Source organism: Penicillium longicatenatum, assembly GCF_028827895.1.
Source record: "Penicillium longicatenatum strain IBT 33135 chromosome Unknown contig_1_segment0_segment0, whole genome shotgun sequence".
NCBI classification, from domain to species: domain Eukaryota; kingdom Fungi; phylum Ascomycota; class Eurotiomycetes; order Eurotiales; family Aspergillaceae; genus Penicillium; species Penicillium longicatenatum.
The window spans coordinates 2,268,467-2,288,529 of NW_026643119.1; the positions used below are offsets into that span (position 1 = coordinate 2,268,467).

At 45.2% G+C, this 20,063-nt stretch overlaps 7 protein-coding genes across 7 annotated transcripts; 4 read left to right on the forward strand and 3 right to left on the reverse strand.

Annotated features, from left to right (window-relative positions):
* Positions 1-83: 83 nt before the first annotated feature.
* N7484_001615 (ankyrin repeat domain-containing protein) lies at positions 84-968 on the forward strand (the record flags this gene model as incomplete). The annotated part of the gene is made up of 1 exon (XM_057112035.1): positions 84-968. The coding sequence occupies one exon, from the start codon at positions 84-86 to the stop codon at positions 966-968; it is 885 nt and encodes a 294-aa protein (XP_056976772.1).
* A 5,053-nt stretch (positions 969-6,021) lies between these two features.
* On the reverse strand, positions 6,022-8,211 carry N7484_001616 (uncharacterized protein; the record flags this gene model as incomplete). Its single annotated transcript, XM_057112036.1, has 1 exon — positions 6,022-8,211. One exon carries the CDS (start codon positions 8,209-8,211, stop codon positions 6,022-6,024), a length of 2,190 nt encoding a protein of 729 aa, XP_056976773.1.
* Positions 8,212-11,045: 2,834 nt separating this feature from the next.
* Positions 11,046-11,532, forward strand: N7484_001617 (GFA family protein; the record flags this gene model as incomplete). The annotated part of the gene is made up of 2 exons (XM_057112037.1): positions 11,046-11,120; positions 11,188-11,532. The coding sequence occupies 2 exons, from the start codon at positions 11,046-11,048 to the stop codon at positions 11,530-11,532; spliced, it is 420 nt and encodes a 139-aa protein (XP_056976774.1).
* Positions 11,533-12,470: 938 nt separating this feature from the next.
* N7484_001618 (putative integral membrane protein (Pth11)) lies at positions 12,471-13,824 on the reverse strand (the record flags this gene model as incomplete). The annotated part of the gene is made up of 5 exons (XM_057112038.1): positions 12,471-12,803; positions 12,872-13,168; positions 13,231-13,416; positions 13,482-13,549; positions 13,611-13,824. 5 exons carry the CDS (start codon positions 13,822-13,824, stop codon positions 12,471-12,473), a joined length of 1,098 nt encoding a protein of 365 aa, XP_056976775.1.
* A 914-nt stretch (positions 13,825-14,738) lies between these two features.
* N7484_001619 (FAD-dependent oxidoreductase) lies at positions 14,739-16,607 on the forward strand (the record flags this gene model as incomplete). Its single annotated transcript, XM_057112039.1, has 3 exons — positions 14,739-14,998; positions 15,060-16,326; positions 16,401-16,607. The coding sequence occupies 3 exons, from the start codon at positions 14,739-14,741 to the stop codon at positions 16,605-16,607; spliced, it is 1,734 nt and encodes a 577-aa protein (XP_056976776.1).
* A 489-nt stretch (positions 16,608-17,096) lies between these two features.
* N7484_001620 (DUF3716 domain-containing protein) lies at positions 17,097-18,008 on the reverse strand (the record flags this gene model as incomplete). The annotated part of the gene is made up of 3 exons (XM_057112040.1): positions 17,097-17,783; positions 17,847-17,925; positions 18,001-18,008. 3 exons carry the CDS (start codon positions 18,006-18,008, stop codon positions 17,097-17,099), a joined length of 774 nt encoding a protein of 257 aa, XP_056976777.1.
* A 545-nt stretch (positions 18,009-18,553) lies between these two features.
* Positions 18,554-19,502, forward strand: N7484_001621 (uncharacterized protein; the record flags this gene model as incomplete). Its single annotated transcript, XM_057112041.1, has 2 exons — positions 18,554-18,683; positions 18,790-19,502. 2 exons carry the CDS (start codon positions 18,554-18,556, stop codon positions 19,500-19,502), a joined length of 843 nt encoding a protein of 280 aa, XP_056976778.1.
* Positions 19,503-20,063: the final 561 nt, after the last annotated feature.

The window sequence follows — 20,063 nt, forward strand, 5'->3', positions numbered from 1 at the left end:
CGTTTTAACCGGATAAACATCTTCCCAATAGTCGACGGACATATCACCGAGTGGCACGAAGCGACCGCAGCAGAAGTCTCAAGATGCAAAATCGACTTTTATCAACTCGGCAATCTCAACTCGATGAACCGGACGATGAGAGCAGATGGTCTCCTGTTCAGCTTGCAGCTGCGCAAGGGGATCTATGCGAAGTACGGCGGCTCTTATCTCAACCAGTAGACCTTAATGAGCCCCCTATAGGCTACTATGGACAGACAGCCCTTCAGGCCGCTGCTTATAATGGCCATCTCGCCGTGGTTAAGATACTGTTAGCGGCAGGGGCAGACGTTAACGCCCCTGGGGGAAATAATGGTGGCAGGACAGCGGTGGTACTGGCCTCTGGAGCGGGCTATCTGAATATAGTTAGCCACTTAGTTTCTACGGGTGCAGATATCAACCACCCACCCCATCAGTACATGGGCCGAACTGCCTTACAGGCCGCCGCCGAGGGAGGCCATATCGAGCTACTACGATGGCTGCTCGAACAAGGCGCAGATGTTAATGCGCCTCCCGCGAAGAATCGGGGCCGCACCGCACTTCAAGCTGCTGCGTTAGGAGGTCACGCCGATATCGTGGAAATTCTCCTACACCGTAAAGCCGACGTGAATACCCCCGCCGTAAGGTATCACGGCTTTACGGCGCTTCAAGGCGCGGCTTTTGGAGGCCACCACCGGATTGTCCGTCAACTATTAGATATAGGGGCCGATGTGAATGCTCAAGGCTCATATTATAATGGGTATACGGCGCTTTCGGCGGCAGCAGAATGCGGCCATTATGAGATTATCCGGATGTTGCTCGATGCTGGTGCAGATCTCTCTGCAACATCAGGAAACAAAAAATGGACGGCGGCACAGATTGCGATTTTCCGAGGGCAAAAAGCCATCACGGAAGTTTTCCGACAGACTAAGCGGACGGAGAAGATAGTATAAGGCGAGTTACTCTCGATTAGACCTGTGCAAACCGGGACCCATGGGACTGGGTGCCTGTCCAAATCCCAACTGCCAAGATCCCATGGGATTTCCCATAGGACCCCATGGGATCCCAAGTAAATCCCAACTCTACATAATTTTGGAAAAGGAAATGGATAAATTGAATCTTGATTATGAAGGTATTCTTTGCCGTTTAGTCTTTGTGTATTTTTCCTTTTAAATCTACTATCTAGAAATATTCCTTTATACTATTCTATCTAGCCTATTCCAATTAGGCCTATCAAAATTTAGCCTAAAATTAAGATTAAAGATCTTTTATCTTAAGTCCTGAAGGTAAAAATATTTAGTAAACTTACTAGTTCTTTACCTTTTCTCTAGAGCTTTTTAATTTTTAATATACCGAAAGCTATTTAATCTTTAATATCTTCTGAACCAAGAAAGATTCTGACTAATGCTACCTAATGTAGCGAAGACCGGATCTCATGGGAATCCCATGGGACTAGGTGCCTGTCCAAGTCCCAACTGCCAAGATCCTATGGGACTTACGTAAGTGGGAATCCCAAATCCCATCATGGAATTCCCATAGGGTCCAATGGGTCCCGGTCCTAAATGCACAGGTCTACTCTCGATGATCGTCAGGAAATGCCGCCAAGATATTGAAAGGACGCATTTTAGTCATATACCGAGAGACCAATAATGACCATATTTGATTTCTCGGTTATAGAACAGTCAACCACAGAATTGGATATTCGATTCGTGGAAAATTGATCTGGCTTTTCAATGAAGTTTTGCTGCGACGCAGACGACAAAGTGGCAGATTGCAGATCGAGCGATGACTAAGGCTTTTGTGACATAAAAGACTTTCTACGCATAGGATAAGCAAGACAGACACACTTTCCCTTCCTAACCACCCCTATGTGCTCTCATCTCATATGGTCCCACTCGCCCTGACCTGTTCGCAGACAAACAGGCAGAGGCGAGTCTCCCTACGGGTTCCCTTTTTACCTCTAGTTCCACATCCTCTTATTATCTAATGTTCTGCCGATCAAATATATGCGACCAAGGTTCGACGGATAGCTATTACAACACAGTTATCATGCCAATTTCTACCTTGTTGAGTGGAAGATGGCTTTTGCGAAACTAGATAATGAACAGGTGGTTCAGCTATTCTGGGCGCCTTATACCAGGCCTTGGTGAGGTTTGTGCTAGGTGGTAGAGCCTTGGCGCTGGCGGTGTGATAGGTGGGTTTCAAGGGGTTTCAGGACTCTGGTGTAGTCACTGTGGGTCGTTAGATTAGTGGTTTGAGGAGCGTAAATGCGAACAGATTATCGGAAGTTTCTGCCAATATTGAGAACTTCTTAGAATGATAACCGGCACATGCCGTACATGATGATAAAGGAAATTGAAGTCACCAGGATTATGCTTTATGCGCATTTTGCTCAAGTGATGATACCCGCTTTAGAGGAGAGAAGGAAGAAGGAAAAGAAGCTCACCTCAGGGGATTTTGCTTCAGATTTCACTAATTACCTTTTCTGCACGGGCTGAATGCTCCGGTGAGCGAAATTCAGGTGGGTGAAGAGGTGCCGAACTGCCCTGATGAGGGCTGAATAAAGCGGCTCTCGCCTACTTTCATCCTGGGGTTCTTTGTTTGAAGTTTATGATTCTTGCCCGTATAATTAAAAGCACATACGACCATAGGGTGTGGAGAACAGGGCTTCCCGTCCGCTCAGCCGTACTTAAGCCACACGCCGGTTAGTTAGTAGTATGGTGGGTGACCACATGCGAATCCTAACTGTTGTATGTCCGCATTCACCCATTTTTTTGATTTGTCGAGGAAACTTCCCTTGTCGCCCTACTCTTCAGCCCGCTCAGGCCATTTACCTGAATGCCCTGAAAACCACTATTTTATACCTGAACATCCTGCACGTGCCTAAAACGCTGACGTGGCCTTCCTCTCCTTTGCTGACCTTTCCCTTATAGGTTCATCGTTGTAGTCACTACTCTCTTGTTATGAAAGAAAGTTTCTAACCTGTTTTCTAAGGTAGAATGATTATGTATCCAGAAGCCATTAGAACTAGCTCAAATCTCACCCGAAACGGTACTGAATCAGTAGTGATTCAGCACTAGTACGAAAGTGAGCTCTAGACTCTGGAAGTGAACACATTATGATCAGCTCTCTAGAAGTAAACTAACCATAGAGCTTGGCCTCCTTACCTCTCTATACTTGAGGAAGGAGAAGAATCCTAATACCAAGATTCCTTCCTTAAGAATTAGTTTTGCAATACATCTGAATCATATTGACTTGGAATATAATTCCATTCTGATCTAGTACCATTTCACATATACAGTATTTAATATCTAATTCGCATTTTCTTCACTATCTTCTTACCTGGCCTTCACCGCCTTACACATAGGTATTTTCAAGGCAAGGAATATTGACTAGGTAAAGTCAAAGATGTCACATAAAAGTAAGTCATAGCATAGACCAAGACCTAGCTTAGCGAGTTATGCAGGTGATTTTCACTACTTCTCTACCTACCGCCATATTCACCGCCTTTTCTCCGCGGAGTAAACCCCAACCACTAGATCCACTACCAAGGATCCACTACCCAATATGTCGATCCCAGGCATGCTCAATTATGCTTCAGACAGCGGAAATTCAGTGGTTCTGGCACCCGAAACCGCCCCTCCCAGTCCTTCCCCCGAGCCATGACTCTGCGTAGATTTCCCTTCCTTTTGCGCAGATTACGTCACCTCCTACACCGAATACCCTCCAGTAGCAATTCACAATTGTGTCTGAGAATGAGCTGTACGATACTCCAGAGCTTGCAATTGAGGCAATAATGTCCTTGCGCAGCAGCATGTTTATGCTGTATCGAGGCGCCGGTCGAAGCGTGATAAGCAGAATGTGGATACAGATACAGTCTATGTCGGTTGTGATCGAGGGCGTGATCGGGGTCAATTAAATGAGTCTGATACTGGAGAGAGGTCACTATCTCAAAGAGGATCATTTTAAAATATTAGGCTATGAATATTGGACAGCTCCAAATATTGGAGAGCACAAATTTAGCCCGATAATATTCGAGGGATTTTAAAATTAGTGAGCGGGAAAATTCAAGAGTGCAATATATTATTGTAGGCTTAACGTGAAATTACTATAATTCTGAATGGCTTCGGTATTAGTCGGATATAAAAAAATTTGCGCGCAATGGACTAAGGAGCAAAGGAGTAAAGGCCCGCATCATCATTTGCGCGCGCGTGAGGATATCAATGATTGGTTGGAGCTTTTTTCTATGAATCCTTGCGGGTCATTCATTGCCCAGAAGAATACCTTGGCCGGGACTTTAATCAGTTGACCTTATCCTCGTGGACCAAGTCACGTCGAGGCCCGGTAGTCTTGATACCCAATCAAGCCATTTTGTCGATACAAAAATCATTCAAACGGCCAATAACGCTCAAACTCAGCCTTTTACTCATCAGTTTCAGCCAATTGCTCCAGTATCAGACCTTTGACCTCGTGGAGGGCGGCTTTACAATCATCGTATCTCTCGTTCTCGATGAAACCTTTATCCGGCCACAAATCGCCCATTTCTCCTTGACCTCTGCGATAAGCTCGGTTCCTGCCACTGCACCGTCACTATCTAATTAATGCGCTCAAAATTCGTTTCCGAGAAAGCGAACGGGAATGGGTGTCGCTGATGACGGCAGGTAAGCCCATCCAGGTGTCTTCCAACCCCACCAGAACCGATTGGAAGTGCGCCTCGCCGTATTCAAACATTTTATGGGCAAGGAATAACACCCCGTAGACTGCCGTTTTTCGGGACTGACTACTCGATATAGATCTGAATTCTTGGCATGCATGAGTTTCCGCCATCCAATGAAGACGTTTCGGATGTACAGCAGCGGCCTGGTCTTCTGGTGTCAGCCCGGAGAGATTCGGCCGTGGTGCCGAATCGAGCGTCTCAGGTTGTGGATGGGTTTTTTGACTTCATTGGCTTCAGCAGTTCCGAGGGAGTAGGTCCACGCAGACAGGCCTTCAATCCTGCGGTGGTCCTTCCCGCTTGAGTCATGTTCCTGCAATCGAATTATTGATAGCGGTCGGTCGGGGGCTCGCGGACTTCTGGAAAATGCACGTGATCTGAAGGTTGCTTGATTGTTTTGTTAAAATCTGGTATCATCTCCAGGGGGGTTGTTTAATCAACGTTCAACAGTACTTAGAATGAAGATGCCGTCTTTTGACGAGAATCCAATTAAATCATGGGAAAAGACCCTTCATTGACACTCCAGGGCTGGAGTACGTCAACTGAGGGCCTAACAAATAAAAATAATGGAAGTTAAATGATACGGACCTGACAAAGATGAGGGTTTCAGTGTTCTTGCTCATTAGATTTGAGCAAGAACACTGAAGTATGCCGGTATACACATGGCCACGTAGTAGGATAAAGGCAGTATATTCTAGCAGAACCATTTCAGATTGTATAAATTGGCCTAAAACTGGTGCAACAACCTACACTCTTCGAGCGAGTCTCTTGCCCCACCATCAAGATATACTGTACTACTCCTTATTAGGAAGTAAACCGGAATATCAATATTCCTATAGTAGTCTTACAGTGACTTACTCTTATTATAATACGACGCGTTGTCTAGTAACTATATGAGCGATCTAAGGGGACTCGAATTTTCCATAATACTACAAATCAGTTTAACAGTGAAGCTAGAATATAGTAGCCGTTTTCGACAAGCAGGCCATACCATTCAAAATTCAGAGATTATTAACTCTGCGCTTCTGCCTATATCATGCCAGCAAGTAGGCGACCTCTTATTAGATCCTACTCATGGCCTCATCTGACTCTCCATGTATATTGGTGGCGGCGTCTCGACGCATTAAAGAAACATAACCTCAAAATGGCGCATACATGCACCACTACTGTGTCAGTAAAATATTTTCTAGGATCCTTATAAAACCAACAGTAATTACAAAGACCCAGAGGCCCCAAGCCAAAGATGCGCAATATTTACAAGCTGTTGACTTAAATTTTATCTTAGATTCAACTCATGCTAAAATAATACATCTCCCTATGGCGAGAAATTTCTCAAAAATGTGCGGATTAACATTTAAGCACAGAATAAGTGGCATCTCCACGTTCTCTTCGCTTTGTTCAGGGTCCCATCTTATTTCTGGCCAAGCATCATGTAGATGAATGCGTAAGAATCCCGTCAAAGAATAATGAGCCAGCAAGAATGTCTTTGCTTTGGTAAGGCCGGATGTTGGAAAAAATATCGGGGGCTGGTCGGGTGTGAAGTCTGCACTTCCGATATCAGGTTGAGGGAAGTCCTTAATGAAACTTCCAGTTCCTGCTAAATAAACCAGAGTAGGCGATTTCAAGATCCTTGAAGGGAGTGCAGAGCTCTTTGCAGCTTCTGTCGTCCAGGCGCTTTCCAGAGTCCTCGGAGCCAAACGGCCCACAATGCGTCCTTTGTATCGGAAAGCAATTTGGCATTGCTGAATATCATTCTCCCAATCAGGCTCAATATGCGAGGTGAAATCTTCGTCGAGGCCCGTGAAATTTAAGTCGTGAATGCTGAGAATATCTTTCCGGTGCAACATCGGTGGCTTGGAGAAACTTGTGTCCTGAGCACCGCTTCTAACAATGCCCCTAGCGTTGCTGGGAATGCAAGTTGGATCGGTGTCAAGAAGGCAAAAGGTTGTCGCGTTGTGTTTCGAGGTAATCGAACCCAAAATGCAGGCACTTACCACCGAAATTTTACCGTGAATGCCGATCGTGGAGTCGTCCACAGCTCTTAGCTGGTCATCCTCCGCTCCTGCCATCAATAGTCCGAGCAACTTGAGCATACCTGCGCGCTCAAAGTGGATCGACCTTGTCCCTTCGACCGGGCGCGAGTGGTCTGATAGTATCGTTCGCACTTGGCTTAGAAGATGCGCATCAAACCACTTCCAGCTGCCATAGGCTTCTTCAACAGACAGCTTCGAGATATCAAGAACTTTTCTTAGCATTCCATAATAGTAGCCGAGAACATAAACTTGCAATTTGCTGAGTATGTCAGGTTTGCTTTGCAGACGACGAAAAAACCCCTTTGAATCTCGGCCAAGCAGCCCTGGATCTTCTTTGCAAATCTCCGATACTGAATCAATCAGGGCAGGATTCGCAATCGGAAAGCATAGTGAAACCACATGATATGTTCCATTTTCAGCCCGTCCCACACTTTCGGATTCTTCTAAAAGCACAAAAACGTGTTTCCCAGTACCTGTGATGGACGACATCGCCGAGATAGAGATTGATTCGGAAGCAGCTAGGCCATCGAGAAAGAGCATTCGACGTTTGTTATTCTCGTCCGCTGCTCCAGGCCAAACGGATACGCACTCTTCCATGCATTCCAAGGGAATTCTCATTCCCGAACGTTGCTTTTGGCAGTCCAACGACATTTTTGACTCCTCATCATTGTGCATAACAAGGCCGGAATCAAACTGAACCACAAGTCTGCTTTCTAAAACGTCTAAATCTTCTTTGGGATTGTGTACAGTCTCCAGCATATCGAGACCAATTTCTTGAAGGATGACTGCAAAGGCAAAGACATCACTAGAGGTTGTTTTAAACAATTTGGATCCTCTTGAACCCTTAGCCCCGGCGACCCAAACTAAGAACCGAACAATTTCTGGAATGTCTTTGTCAGGAATACTACCGGGCAATCTTACTCCGGATAGAAGCAGAGATTGCCAAACTGTTCGAGCCTTGGCTATGATGTTTCGAACCAAAGCTGCAGATACCCAACCTTGAATATGCTGAGGTAATTCTCGTTGAAGAAATTCAAGTCCATCGAGGTGTTCTTCAAAGAGCACAGTGAGGAACTGAGACAACGCTTGCTTCATGCTGCTCACCCCAAGAGTGGCATCCATCGCACTGCTTATGATGGTCATAAGCCAGCTAAAAATGCCCATGTTCTCCACAACTGTCCCCGTGTGGCCACCTATCACACGTTTCTTTCCGTTGTGGAGCAGGGTCAACCGCACATCCCACCGCTTGTGAAGGGCCACTGGGTCAATCAGACCTTTCCGTGGAATCAGGTCTTCAGGATCGACCCCCATGAAGTGAAGGAGCCCCTGATCCTTGACTGAATTCATGACCCAAGTTCCGATGGCTCGCCCAGCTCCTGCCAGCACAGCGACATCTCCAAGTGATATCCCCCAACTTGCAAAGTCGCCAGCACTGAAAGTGACTGCCATCTAATCGAATAGACTCGCTTATGAGAACAAAATATTTATTCAAATGACCTTGCGATCACGTATGAGAGCAGATGAGGTGAGATTTTGATGATGTTAATCCTAGAAGCGGGGCACGCGGAGGCGGGCAAATGGCTTATGAAGAGCAAAAATTACTTTATTAATAAGTTAATCACGTTGATCGTGCTTTCTTATCTTTAAATACGTTGATTCGACCAGATGATTTCCACGAGTTCACTTGAATGGCTACGTGTATGCTTACAGTACTATACCTTCGGTCAATCACCACTTTCCACGTAGCGGTTTGTTTTCGCCAAGAACAAATCTCTTGGCCCGACAAATGAAAGCATGTTTTGGTCGCCAATTTGGCAGTGTGTTTCCCGCTATCAGGGATAATTCTGGCTTTATACCCAGTGTATTGCTAGAAAAGGTTGTCTTGAAGCAAAGAGTGTCTTGAGACAATTATTGCCATAAGCCAAATCTTGCTACAAGACAAAGAGTATGTTGAGACTGATTAAGAGAGATACTGAGGCTGGGATTTTCCTAGAATGTCTGACTATACGATCTGAACTTATATGAAGAAAGACATTTAGATCTACAATACTCTCATATGCAGAGGACACAGATCGGTCAAGATTGCAAAGACACTGATTACTTTCTACGTGTACTATAGTATATACAACATTGTCTAACATCTGTTTTTCAGACATTCCGCAATGTTGCTCCACTCTGGAAGCCAGTTAGCTTGTGTTTTAATATTACTAAGGAGGAGGCTATTCTCTGTATGGCCGGCTCGCTAATGAAATACATTATGACCCGGCCCGAACTTACTACTAATGCTCCTAAAACTCCTTTTTCCACGTTGGAGTAGGATAGCAACTGTATTTGTTTTTTAAATACCAGAATATCTTATGGAAGTTAAAAAATAATTAACCAAAATAAGAAGTGATTGCGTTAATCACCAAGATTCTCGCCCACTATAAGTAAAGTTTGACTCTAACCCTACTCATGCTGTACATCGTCCGAGATGCATAGTCCCATGGGTAAGTCCTCGTTAGCAGGTTGCTAGGGAGGCGGCTTGAATCATGTCATAGGCATACAGCTATACTTAAAAGAAATTTTGGGTAGATATGAATAAAAACACATTTACGCCTTTGGTCCCTGAGAAATTATATATTCAACCATGCGTGACTTTTTGGCGATCGATAAGTACAGCACAGCAGTAAATAAACATAGCTTGCCAAATAGTGTCTATGACTTCTATTGCACAAATTTGCCCGTTGTATCTTCGTCAACCTGCTTCAAATCAAGATTGGTTACCTAAGTGGAGTCGGATAACTGGCAGAAGTTCTAATTAGTTAACTTTTGCTTCTTGGAATGCTATCATAAAAAAACTTGCTAGTTGTGAAGTAAGAAAGGCCCAAAAGCCCGAAGAATCTGCTGATAGAATATGAACCTAGCCCGTCTCGCGCATGCGAATCCTTACGCATATATCAGCGTTGCATATCTTGCTGTACTCATATGCCTTTTTCATCATATTTGTTCTGCGACAGTATTGTTTGTAGCGCGTCAACTTTTTGGACGTTTCTCTTACTGTAGCCATTCTCAGTGATCGTCTTGGAGAGATATCACGAGGCAGGGGCTTGGGGTGGTAGTTTTACAAAGTATGAAAATGTCAAGAATAGCCGGTCAAATACTTCATTTGTAAGTTCAAATTTGGATATGAGATTCCAAAACACCTAAACGAGCCTGTCTTTTTGACTTTGACAGACACTGAATAGCATATCTTCATCAAGTGGGCAAAGAGTGAAAGGTCCATAACCGAATAGGTGTGAAAATGAGGGGAGATAATATCTCCCTTAGGTCTTACCCAAAATAGTACTGAATCAGTGGTGATTTAGCACTAGTTTGAAAGTGAACTCATTATAATCAGCTCTCTAGAACTAAGCGGATCATAGAGCTTAGTCTGCTTACTTCTCTATACTTAAGGAAGGAGAAGAGTCCCTAATTCTTAAGGACGTCTAGGATTCCGTCCTTGAAAATCAGTCTTGCAATCAATTTGGATCACATTGGGTGATGGGGTGCCCGGATTCCCCCAAAGAGGGCTAATAAAGCGGCGAGCCGCCCACGTTACGCATCGTGGGCGCTAGGTGATCACCGACATAGAATAGCTGTTGTATGTTTTTGGTGTTTTCTTTTTTATTTTTCCTCATGGCGACGTCGAGAAAATGTCTCTTTCTCTTTATGAGGAAAGCAGGAAGCTATTCTACGTAGTATCTGGAAAATTCGACCGCAAACCTTCTCGTCTCTCTAAATATTATGCGATTAGGAAGCTATAGAAAAAGCCAAGAGCTACAAACGCCCTCGTCAATTAGCTCAAAAAACTCAATATCACGAGCGAAGTCGTACTTCTCACCGAAAAATGCCTCACAAATGACGCTTTATCTTATCGCACTGAGCTCATTTAGGACAGAGCCCACGAACCCAATAAGGACTTTTGGAGTCGTCTTGTCGCTCCACCGTTGATAAGTGGTGATGCATGACATCAACTCAATATTATAGATAGTCGGCACTCCTTGCTTCGTCCTTCATCCGTTCTTCTCTTTACTTAGAATCTGAAACTGAAAAAAAATAGAAATACAAACAAAGAGACCCGTGGAAACTGGGCCACGGGACCTCGTATAACTAGGCGATGGCGGAATAGAACCAGTCTAGACTCACGCTACGGTTACTTACGGCCATGTTAGCTATAGAATAAATACGAGACATGCGCCTCCAGTGTCATACCCGCTTTTTGATCTAATCATTGATTCCTTACCTTTGGTCTATGTCAAATTATGGCTACTATAAGCTCTGGGAGTTGCCTGTGTGGCAAATGCACCTATAGCTACACTGACAAGCCTGTCATGAAGGTATGCCAAGAATCATTTATCTGCCTTTTATATTTTACTCTCGCCTTACCCATTGATTTTCTTCAAGGCAATTTGCCATTGTCCTCCGTGCAAGAAGATTTCTGGTGGTACCAATACCCTTAACTTTGCCGTTTTGGACCAGAACTTTACTCTTACGAAAGGCAACCCTACGTCATTCTCAATCGACCACGAATATGGAATGATTGTCACGGTATCCTTTTGTCCGGGGTGCGGAAATACATTGTGGAAAGAGGCAACTGGTGAGGGGATGAAGGGAATGAAGTTGATCCAAGCGGGGACGCTTCAGGACACCTCGAAACTCAACGATAATATTGACGCGGAATTTTATGTCGAGAGAAGAGTATCGTGGCTGGCTCCTCTTCCTGACGTTGCGCAGAAAAAGGAGTTTTAAATTATCGAACTGAGCGAAGTCATGACAAATATTCCTGTCGAGGCATGAAATGGTGAGAGATAGTGATGTAATAAATTTGAATATCGCTGTCAGCGGCTTTGAAACAGGAAAGAAAGAGCATTATTATCTAGGCGAGCGTGACGTGACATTTCACACCATAACAATGTATCTTATCATTGTCCATTAGGTGTGATAAATAATGTATACTCGGAATAGCATCATTATAATGACCAAGAGTGACGCTGAATATCTCACCGGCATTCGTTATTCCATTTATCAATGGAGATACTGCAGTTTGTACCGGTTGTGGGACGACCAGATTGGCAACCTAGACACTCCAAAAGAATTTCATCTCTCCAGGGCTATTCACGTTTCACTTTCGAGCCCTCATAAAACCCAAATTTTGGACCGTTTCCTGATTTAGAAGTATCATTTATAACTCTTATATGACCGCAAGGGAGTGGAAGTCTTTCATCCAAGCATGCCTACATTGACACCCGCAATTTCAGGATACTAAGATAGTACTGGTGAATCTGATTTTTGAGAATGAAGGCTTGGTGAATAGTGACACATATTCAAATTATATTATAATTCCCCCCCTTTTCCTTTTGGTTGTTATTAATATAGCCTTTTACTAATTGGGTCTTCCCCTTTCAAAATCGCTTCGACATCGCTCAAAATTAGTCTATAATGCTTTGATGTATATTTTGTTCTTTAAGCCTACAACTAGATGATTGATGAGGTATTCCTCTGCAAAAGGAACACTAAATTTTTCATCCGCTCACAATTTTCACTGCGAGTGATTTCAACAGTCTTGTATATAGTGTAAGGCCTCGTGTTCCCCTGGTTCATCTGTTTATAGAAATTATAATGGACAAATAAGTCACACTTCAGACTTGCATTTTTGTTTAACAGAAGCTATTGACTGATAGGTAGCTTCAAGTCGCAGGGCCAGACTTGATTATAAATTCGGAGGTCACATAGACTTCTAGATTTTCCCCTTCGGGCAGCATATACTTTTGACTATCAGCATCATCCGATTTGCCATTCCTCCGTGACTCAATCACTGTTGCTTTTTGTCCTTCTGATTCACATAGCTGCTCAAATTTGCTCCTCCTGCGCGAACTATGGGTTGCTGTTCCAGTCGTGGCCTCGTTCTGAAGGGTGCCAAGAGGATAGGAACGACTCGTGTTCGGGGTCCGATATGATTTGTCCATAGATGCACGAGATTTGAATAAAGGCCCGTAGGTTGGAATGCAGGAAATAATGACCTTTTCGGTTGAAATGTGTTAGTATTCGATGGTTTAGAATGAAAAGTATCTGTTAAACTTCGACTTACACCTAGGCTGACCTCCACACAAGACCAGATCACAATATTTTTACTGTCCGTGTAGGTCACTAAGGCCTTGACAGTGAATATCCGGATGACCTGAATCACGGTAACGAAGAAGCCCAGAGCAAACAAGCAGACGAGAAAAATTTTCTGCTTGGCTTTGAGTTGCAGTCTCCAAAGGACTGGCAGAGGCAGTGCAATAATAAGTATGTCCAAACCTATGCTTGTACCTGCCAAGGAAAAGTAGAACGGAATAGTGTTGATACAATGCCCCTCAAGCGAGCTGTCCCATTGTTTTGCAATCTGTATGATGTTGTTTGTAAAGGATTCCCTTTCAAAAGACTGACCTAGAAAGAAGGGCTTACTGGTGCGCAGGACATCGATATGATAAACGTGAAAATCAGTTGATTGATAACGCAAACAATGATGGCGAAGATAATTATTTTTCGATATAGAGCAACAACCCCGGCGATGCGCAGATATGAAGCCAGTAATGCAACCTTGAATCCGAGAAGATCGAGACAATAGATAGGTCCACCAGCGTACTGTATCTAGGAAATGAAACGGAATGTTCAGTGGATTGGAAGCAATCATTCCTTTCCATCACGGCACACACCTTGCTAAAAGGAATCACATTTTCTTCCGGGAAAAAGGCCGAAGTGAGACCTTGACCCCATCTTGTTTCTGAGTGAAAGGTCAGCCAGGTCTGATCAGCAAGAATTGGCTTTCCGCGGCATCGACTCACGAGCAACAGCGATCCCAGCATAAGCAAGAGTCATTATAGAACTCGCCAATGAAGAATAATCGTCAATCCACAAGAGTCGATTGCGACTTATTCTCACGTAAAACCGCAGGCACACGGCGAAGAAGGAAAGAATAGAGAACGTCAAACAGACACCGATAACTTTCGGGATCTCGCTGTTTGGATCTTCTTCGTTGAGATTATAGACCCAACCCATGATTGAATTGGCCAGTCACGGATATGGGTGTGTGCAGTGAGGCAAGAAAAAAGTATGTAGGGATGAGACTATTTTCATCATGCAAACCTGAACTTTGCAAGCCCTTCGCAGCAGCAATAGAAAAAATAGAGATTGAGTTTTCATAATCGACCGAACAGGGATATGCGCCCTGGCCAAGCCTCGCGGGAACAAAGTACCCTTGTCATGCTTGGCAGGCACGGAGGGGAAGGAAAATTATCTATAATATTAAAGCTCAAATACGTAGGAAATGGGCACATGAGTGTAAAATTTTAGGCTGGGATTCAACTCAAACGCACTGCAAAAGAATTAGCTTCCAGCCTGGCTAAGTCTCAACCTCACACTACTAGCCAATTCTAATATTCCAAGAATTTTAGGGTGGTAATCATTGCTCGCTCAGGGAATTAAGATGCTGCCTTGAAGGGCCATTTGCCCCGCTAATTTGGAGTTAATATATCCCGCATTACCCCAGTCTAGTCCATTCACTAGTTGACTAGCCGAGACTGAGCACGTAATTCGTGTAAAAAGTACGAAGGATTGTGAGCTCTGGCAGCGAAGTTCCCATGCGCTAAAAAAATCAAAATTCTCTGCCCCCTGAATCCTGCATATAGGCGCATATAATTAAGCCCGAAGTAGTGATTTAATATAAATTGCGGTATCGCTACGGCGGACTGATAACCTAATTGATGTTTTTTTCCACGTTCACCCTCGTCTATATCATTTACTAGCCGAGATTAAGGCCGCAATCTGTCTATAAATTACGGATAATTTTTAACTGTGGAAGCGGAGTCTCAAAGGTTAAAGATTATTCTGCCCCTGAATCCTGCATGCAGGTGCCCATAATCAAGTCTGAAGTAATTATTTAATGTGGCATCTGGTACCCTTGCAACAGAACGATGCTGCGCACGATGTTTCTCCGCAAATCGTTCATCGCCTTCCTATTGGCCTTGTCGCCTCAAGCATTGGCCTCTTCGACATGTCGTTGCTTCCCAGGTGATTCTTGCTGGCCATCTGACAGTGCCTGGTCACAATTCAATAAAACTATCGAGGGACAACTTATTAGTACTGTCCCGCTTGGTACACCATGCCATGCTCCAAACTACAATGCCACCACTTGCGCAACGCTGAAAGCCGGATGGGTGCTTCCAGAGGAACAGTATGTCGATATCTATGTGAAAACTTTCAAAAGGCCAAAGCTCAATCTGTGACTCTTCTAGTTATGAGTCCTCTTCCTCAGTCATGGCCCCGTTCTTTGCTAACGGAACCTGTGACCCATATCACCCTGTCTCAAAGCCTTGCACCCTTGGCAATTATGTTCGGTACAGTGTGAATGTCACCAGCCCGTCTCACATTTCTGCCGCCTTGAAATTTGCAACAAAGCACAATATTCGTGTCATCATTCGGAACACTGGTCATGACTATAATGGCAGGTCGACCGGAGCTGGAGCTCTTGCAATTTGGACTCATCATCTGAAGGACCTAGAGATCCATGACTTCAAGGACAAACACTACACTGGCAAGGCCATTTCTATGGGCGCTGGTATTCAAGGATTCGAAGCTTATGAGATTGCGGATGAGAACGATCTCCAAGTCGTGGGAGGTGAATGCCCCACTGTTGGTCTGGCCGGTGGATATAGCCAAGGAGGTGGACACTCGGCGCTTTCCTCCCGGTATGGACTAGGCGCAGATCAGGTCTTGAAATGGGAAGTCATCGATGGCCAGGGCAATTTTATCACTGCCACTCGAGACAACGAGTATTCCGATATCTTTTGGGCTCTGAGTGGTGGCGGTGGTGGCACCTATGGAGTCGTCTGGTCAATGACTTCAAAGGCGCATCCTGGTACCCCCGTTTCCGGCCTTAATTTGACTTACACAAGCACCAACCTCACGGCGGATACGTTCTATAGCACCATCGAGAAGTTTCATGAGAACCTTCCTGCTCTCGTGGATGCGGGCGCTATGTGTATCTGGTACTACACTAACGCTTTCTTCGAGATCTCCCCGATCACTGGCCCCAACATTCCTGTGGCCAAGTTGGTGGAGCTTCTTGAGCCTTTTACCACAAGTCTTGACAAGCTAAAAATCAACTACACCATGACAACAGGTCAATACAGTAGCTATTATAGCCAATTTAAGGATATGCAAGGCACGATTGAGGTTGGTACTGCGCAATATGGTGGCTATCTCATTCCAAGGTCGGTGGTAGAAAACAACAACAAAGCTCTGGTTCAAGCCTATCGTGAAATTACGGAAGCTGGCGCGACCTTCATTGGTGTGGGCTTAAATGCTTCACATAAAGTCTCTGGAGACGTTTATAATGCAGTCCTTCCTGCCTGGAGAGACGCACTGATCGACACAACTCTAACTACCCCTTGGGAGTGGGATAATAATACTCTAATGCTGGAACGTCAGGACCAGATGACATACGAGTTTATCCCCAAGCTGGAGGCACTCGCCCCAAACTCAGGTGCCTATATGAATGAAGTAAGTTTACCAAAGATCATCACTATTCTATCATCTTTAAAAAGACTTTGCGCAAGTCACTCACTGCTTTGTAGGGCAACTTCCAACAACCTGATTTCCAGAAGGTCTTTTACGGCAAAAACTATGATGCGTTACGCAAAATCAAGTCCAAGTACGATCCTCATGACATTTTCTACGCCAAGACCGCGGTTGGATCTGCCGAGTGGAGAGAGAGAGAGGATGGCCGGTTATGCAGAGTCGACCAATGGAAATCCTCGTGGGTCGCGTTTGACAAAATATAAAAGTTCATGCTAGGTCAATAGTGACAGGCATGGGAGAACCTTGAGATCATTATCGAAAAGGTTGATACATTTGTATCAATTTTAGCTGAGAGAATGTCTTGTCCTTAGATATTTCTAATACAGTGCTCGATTGGCAGAGGAGCTATCCCTGAATTATGGAGTTGCGGAAAAGAGCGGAAAAACCTACTTGACCATCTTTTTCTAGTGACAGTTATTTTTGCTTTTGCTGAACATGACGTTGAAAGGGCAAAACACCCAAATCAACATTCAGAAACACAAACTGACATCAGATTAGTAATAAGGATGACACTGATTTACAAAAAACATCATGACGCGCATGTCAGCCGAGAACCTGAGATCTCTGGATAGATTCTCATTTCATAATGACTTCGATGGCTAATTAATACTGGCATGTCCCATTTCTGTCAGCCCGCAGGCGAAAATCGTAACCGAGCAAAGTTGCAAAATTGAGTCTTCTCCGCGAAAGACCTAGAGCTTTGTCAGAGCGTTGAGTCGCTTCATAATTTCTAGCGCTTCATCAATGAGCTCCGCGTGCGCTGTTTGAAGGTCCCCGACCTGGGCCTCCATATCCAAGAGCCATGGTCCCTGGAGCTCCCGGCCATACTCGCTCATCCGGATCGCCATGACTCCAGGGGGCAGCGGGGTGCTCACTCGGTCTGGATTTCCTCGGACTGCGGTCCGGCAGTGTTTTCCAGCCCTGTCCAGGCCACTGTGCTGGCTTCTGGCGTTTGCCACGAAACTTGCATGGGCAACGCGAAGCTCCTCCATCTCTTGTTCGAATGCCGCAATCTCCTCCTGCGTGTAGAGTTTCGAGTTCTGGCGGGTTTTGGGGCTCAAGGGGCTCGCGTTGAATGAACACCGGTGCCCAAGCTTCTCCCAGTGGCAATTAGCACACTCCTCAATCCCATCTACCCTTACGCAGAAGGAGAAGGGGCCACAGCGCCTCCGGCAATGCGCGCACATCTCCTCGGGGTCAGTGATCGCTTGACCCACGCATTGCATGAGGATTGCCTCGATGTTTGCCAGCAGTGAATTTATCTTCGTGAAAAAGGTGGTCGCTGTCCATCCCGCTCGAGCCCCAGGCCGAAGGACCGGTTCGTTGTTCACGTGCATCATCAACAGCCTTCCAAGGATTTCTCCTTCAAGACCATCACCCTGCACACCCCCGGAAAATTGAAACGGAGACTCAGTGATGAATTTGGCCTATGGGCCTGGCACCATGTCTTCAACTTTAGTGATTGGCGCTGGTAGAATCTGCGGTAGCCCAATGGCCCGCGAAGGAGGATCAGCTGGAACCCTATAAAGGGGGGTTCTGGTATTGCTATGGCTTCATTATTCTACTGATCACTGATTAAAAGTAAAGAAAACTTACTCCGCCATTGCAATGATGAATATCAGGGTGATTCTCACAAGAGGCTTGGTTAGCGAGGCAAGAAGCTTGGTCAGGGTGAGGTAGGCAAAGGGGTATTGGTGATGGGAAAAAAAAAGAAAGGCCCGTGGACTGAGAAGGTGGAAAGATGGATAAGGAAAAAGAGAGAGGAAGAAGGGAGTTGCAAGAGAAATATCAATAAACCCGAGGACACGTTCTAGTGCGATATCCAGGATGGCCTTAGGTTTGATCATGGCTAGGTCAGAATCAATTCACATTTAGGCCAGGACTAGGTATATTAAGTCAAATTAAAGTAAAAGATAGGTCCATTAACTCGAAAAATATGCTAATGCAAACCGGATCTTGATTGCCTATTTGTCCTCTGCGTCCTCCAAACCATGGAAAGTGTAAAGTGTGATGTGGCTCCTGACTAGCAATGGCCCAGCCGTGATCCATCCCAAAGCCATCCGGGATTTTGCCTTGGATCCTGTCCCTGATCCAAAACCCGCCCTCCTTATTGATCTAATCAGAGTCTACGAATTTTACTTCCTTCGAGATGCCTTCTTTGATAAGGCCTCGCTTGCCTGTACCGGGGTCTCCAATCAAGAAGCAACGTGTGTCTTCCGATGATGATACCTTGTTTCCATACCCTACTCTTCCAGACGACTGTGTCAACAAAGATGATGGTCACACCCACCAATGGGATCGGTACATGAGCTAGGACGCGTGCGAATTGTGCCTAAGATGTTTTTCAGCTTGGGTGATTGACAGATATAGCTAACTATTCCCCAGCAACAGACTTTATCGAGTGGGGCAACAACAAAGTTGCAGAAAATCGTTCCTTGATCGAACCGAAGGTGACTGAGTCCAATCTACGACTGTTTCGAACATACCATCCTTCTCTTGGCCAGTTTGGCACGGTACTTCTGGTCGAAGAATTTGAACAAACGTGGATTTGGGTAGCCTCGCCGGGTCTTAGCACCACCAGGTCGATTAGCACGCATGCCGGGGGTCTTGAAATTCATCCGAAACCAGCTGGATTCATTGAGCGAACAACTACGATGTGGCCAAAGTACCGACCGGACCCTATCAGTATACTGACACCCCGAAGATTTCTTTCCCGAAAACAACTTCATCGGCTACGAGAAATGTTCCCTACTTCTCTTGGCGCCAGAGTTTTGATAAGTGGATTTATCGTGATTCTTTTCAAGAGTCGTGCCAACATTGAGAATTTCTGGCAACACGATGGGCTCGCAGGTACATTTGGCGCTTTAAGAATAACCTATGAATTACTTGAAGACATGCCGACACAAAAGATAGTTTCCAAAGGCGCAGCAATTACCGCAACGCCAGACTGCTTCGATGGTTACGCTGCGCTGGGATTGAAGATTCATTTTCCGGGAGGTCAAGAGGCGATTACGGCCCCCACGCATGCATTTGCCGCTCTCCGGGGAATACGCTCAGCTTCGTTCCTTCGAATTGCAGATTGCTACATGAACCGGTGATTTCTCACCCTGACTCTTACCCTATTTATTGCGTACTCACCTTTCTCAACCCTGCCCCCTGGTTACGCGACACTAAAGTGGGAAAATTTCTTGCCAAAAGGATATTGTTCTTTCCCGTACTAATGATAGTACATACACCCGTAGGTTATGGAGAACAGGGCTTCCCGTCCGCCCAGCCATACTTAAGCCACATGCTAAACGAGGTCAATTCTCAATGGGCCCTCGCTCTATCTATCAGTTTACAACGGCGAGCCAATTCATTTTAGGGTGAGTGTGGGTGATATAGGTGAGAACTCTCGAGAATGGGGGTGAGAGATGGGAGAATCTCCAAGGCCTTTGTCCATTCTGCCTGAGCGATGTGGCAAAAAGGTCAGACGAACAAGGCCTTTCAGCTCGGGCTAGTTCAGTGGCCTTCTCTCGCGATGGGTTCACGCCAATTCTCGGAAAAGCTCCTGGCAATATCCTGATATCAGTATCAAGTGACTGGCTCATTATGGCCCACGCCGGCATGCTGGGGCCGACGGCTAGGTATTTATAGAGTCTTCAGGTCATTTCAACTAC